Here is a 3,968-nt window from a genome sequence, read left to right as displayed (position 1 = left end):
CTGGAACTTGCAAGCATTCAGTAGATTTCAGAGTTCTAAAATAGTCACATCAGATTCTGCCAGTGCAATTGTTGCCTAGGTGGGCAGACAGATTCCTGGTGCTTCCTACTCTGCCATCTTCCCAGAATCCTCTATCCATTTTTAACACATGAGAAAACTAAGGTACAGAGAAGTGATTTTCTAAATCACACAGCTAAAAAGTGGTAGAAGTGAAATCTGGACTCATGGTACCTGGCTACTGTCGATATCACACTCTTAAGTCTATGTTCCACTTCTTGGGGGGAGGAAAATAAGGGAAATTGGTTTATAACATGAAACCTCAGTTCACGCAACTGAAAAGAATAAACAAGCAAATTAACAGGTATTTGCTTGGTTTGTAAAATGGACACAAGTTTTCGAAATTACAAGTTTACAAGTATTAATACTGTTATTGGGAGTGCAATTCTGGATGGGAAGGAGGTGAGCCTTCCTTTTGGGGTGTGGGATGAAGAGTCAAAGTCTTCATGGGGGCCCCAGGAGGTAAGCACATGTCCAAAGTGATGGCCTCTTTCTAATACTGGTGCCCTCAAGGGAACAATTAGGTGGAAAAGAGTGAGTGTCAAAGAGGGCTCTGTCTATGAGCCAGGTGTGCCTGTGGTATGCTCCCTGTGGGAAGGGTGGGTACCTTTTACTTGCACAGAAATAGAATTATAGGAACTCTTTGAACGTATTTTAAAATGTTTAAAAAACCCAAAAGGGACAGAGTTATTTGTGATGTATGATTTATAAATAATTCTAAGTTTACTCCTCCAGTGTTATATTTGTACGCCAAAAGTGTACACAAAAAGTGTACAAAATTGACTTTATTGTAAATTTTGCAAACATTTTAAAAGCCATTCTTGTTACTATTTGGATGGTAATTCTTTAGATATGCTCCATCTTGGGAACTAAAAACACTGCTAGTCAGAATTGTGCTCTATTAATTCTGTTTGATTAGATGTTCGGAGGACAGACAAGCTTTGAAATCAGATTAACTGTTTCAAACATACATGTTAAAAGATAATAAATAAGAGATTCCTTAAATCATTAAGATTTCTCATGGCTTTTCCCAATATTCTACAACCGATTAAACTCTATGTTAACTCATTGTAAAAAATAATTAAAATATGCATGCTTCCCCAATTTATTAATTGCTAACTAAAGAAAAAGAAGAAAAACAAAGACTTATATTTGAATTTTTTGTACACATAAAATACAGTTTTTGGAGGAAACATTGTTGAAGAATAACATCAGTAAATTTTAACTCCGTGACACAGTCTGCATATCTTTAGGTAGGTTTTAGGAATACACCTTGACAATGTATGACTATAGCACAAAGATAAAATTAACAAACCTTCTCCCTAGGGAAAGTCTCATAGTAGCAGCTTTCTGAGAAGATCTATCTGTAGCGCTAACCCCATTGCTCAAAACAAAGGCCTCATTTGCACAGAGGGACTGCTTTCCACTTTGCTAAATTCAAAGGCATTTGAGACTGACATCTACATTTTTTTCCCCCACTAAAATGCATTCTAGTTACTAAACTGATCAATTGTTCACTGCTTAACAGGTTTTAAAAGTAAAGATACTAATCAGTTTTGGGCTTTGTAATTACATGTGTTTCTTGGACTATTTAGAAACTGATTAGCTATGACCGAATTAATATTTCAGAGATTTGTAAGATATAAACCTAACAGTTTGGATTCTGGACCCGGTTATGAAAGAAACCTTTCAATGGGCTTCCTAATGATTGAATTATTCTTAATATATATCATTGGTCATGTAGTTGATCCAGTTTTTCATGTTCCCAAGTCTAAAAATCAGATTTATATTAACATTTTCAGTCTAAAATTCCTGGTTTTAGTTCTGTATGTGGACCTAAAAGCATGCTGTGCCTTAGACCTTGGGCTCAAATCATTTGTTGTTATTAAAGGAGTGGACAAAGCTAAAAGCCCACTTGCTACCCAAATGGAGAGCTTGTAAATGGAACAAATCCCTGATGTGCTCTTTGAGCTATCTGTGCTCTACCTTGGATTTTGAAACAGTAACCTTAATATTAGCAATATATTGCAGAGACACAATTTGTATGGAAACAAATTAGGATAGATTTGTTCCAGACTCAAACATAATTTCTCCCTGATACTTGACTGAAAGACTTGATGATGTCTTGGCAACCTCAAGTACAAACTAGCCACCTGAAAGCAAAAGTAGGAAAAGCATCTGCCCTCCTCTCTGGTTCTATGAGTTGAAATCTTTCAGTTTCCACCTTTATGGTAATGACAATTTTTTCATATTCAGTGCTTACTGCTGCGACATAACCAATCTCTGCTTATTACGGCACATAAACAATCTGACTCCATTTCTGCCTCCCCATCCCAGCCTGGTTCCTCTGTATTCCACTAGGCTTTACGGAAAAAAATGAGTTGTTCCAGTTTATACTTCATCGAGACAGTTCTGAGACTGTCAAATCTGATAATTTTGGACTAAGTGAGTGGGTCAAAATGGTTGTAAATGAACCAAACTTTCAATCAGATGTGATTTGAGTATATAGAGCTATAGGTTAGTTGTAATAGAAAGTATAGGAGCTTAAAAAGCCTAGAATAATTCAGACCAAAATATCTTGGGGTCTTTTTCCATTTTAAAGTGAATTGAGCAATTCTCTGTGGTTAAGGATTGACAGCATAATGGAAACAGAGCAAACTGCAGAATTGCTCACCAGGTAACCACATTAGCAGAAAAACTCATAATGTAGTCTGTTGGTTAAAAAGAGCATGAAGGAGACTTCTATTTTCTTATGAGGTGCCATATGCTCATAGTTCTTGGCCAATTATACCTAGCTACTGCCAAATTTCAGTTATTGGAAAATCCTCTCTACCCTATAGCCTTTAGCAATATAATGAGAGCTCTCATGGATATTGATTCTTCTTATAATTTTTTTGTTAACATAGGTAAACATACTTATGACTGCTTCCAAATATTGCCTTCTATTTATGATGTACAAGTATGTATAACACAAGATATTGCTATGTTGTAGCAACCCTGAATATTTCTATATATTCATGAGGATTGACTAAAGGTTAAATTGGTGGGCAAATGTTGCAGTGATCTTTGAAACTTTTATATTTCACAGTCATTCTATTTTTTTTTAGACAGAACTTTTTGTGGGATAAGATGCATAGCATAAGTGTAGACAGTTCTTATATAAATTTTACGTACATTCTTGTTCATAGTTTTCACTTACCAGAATCAAGAGGCAACTTGAGGCCAGTTTTGTGTGCTCAGGGATAGTAGAAAACACTGACAAAATCAAGCAACCAAAGACAAGGAGAAAACTGTAAAACAACAACAAAAAAGAGAAATCTGATAAGAACTTTGCCTTATCATTAACAGACTTAACTTCTTGTTTCTAATTAATAAAGCAGGAGACCCCATTAGAATTGGGATAGATTAAATCATAAAGACCCTGGAAGGTACTAGCCATTTTGGATATCAAAATGCAATATGATATACAGTGCAAACGGGGGGCCTTTGCAACTGTATGGATGAAGAGAAGGTTGCATTTGTGGGCTCCTATGTGTGGCATGCTGCATTTAAATGTTCACATCTAAGGATCTGTGAATTTCCCATACAACTCCTTTTCCAAGTAGAGATCCTGAGAAAGGCCCAGAAAGTGTGTTCTTGCTCTCCTATGCTGGAAGCACGTGTTGTAGCCACTCTTCTTTCAAAGAAGCAGAATCTGCCCCATGTTTGGCAGCTTTGGTAAAACCATCAGGTGTTCTAAGTGGTCGTTACAAGCCACTGGCTCATTTTCAGAGTCTGATATTGCTCATGGATTCTCATTTGTCATTTCTTTATATTAATAGCAAGAATAGAAAAGGAAGTGGATGATTTCCTCTGCTATCCATGCACTTTTCATTTCTTTCCAATCAAACTGCTAGAGAAATGACCCTTCA

At 36.3% G+C, this 3,968-nt stretch overlaps 1 protein-coding gene across 5 annotated transcripts in view; it reads right to left on the bottom strand.

The window, feature by feature from the left end:
- Nucleotides 1–3,968, bottom strand: part of KCNQ5 (potassium channel, voltage gated KQT-like subfamily Q, member 5) — a 639,257-nt gene that overhangs the window by 227,166 nt on the left and 408,123 nt on the right. For all 5 annotated transcript variants that reach the window (XM_012646057.1, XM_012646059.1, XM_012646061.1 and 2 more), the window contains exon 2: nucleotides 3,257–3,347. In XM_012646057.1, the coding sequence (XP_012501511.1) occupies nucleotides 3,257–3,347 (91 nt within the window). The remainder of the gene's footprint in view (nucleotides 1–3,256; nucleotides 3,348–3,968) is intronic.

This window comes from Propithecus coquereli, unplaced genomic scaffold (assembly GCF_000956105.1).
Source record: "Propithecus coquereli isolate 6110/MARCELLA unplaced genomic scaffold, Pcoq_1.0 Scaffold24, whole genome shotgun sequence".
Lineage (NCBI taxonomy): Eukaryota > Metazoa > Chordata > Mammalia > Primates > Indriidae > Propithecus > Propithecus coquereli.
The sequence above is the reverse complement of the archived record's forward strand: the minus strand, read 5'-3'. Positions and strand labels throughout refer to the sequence as shown.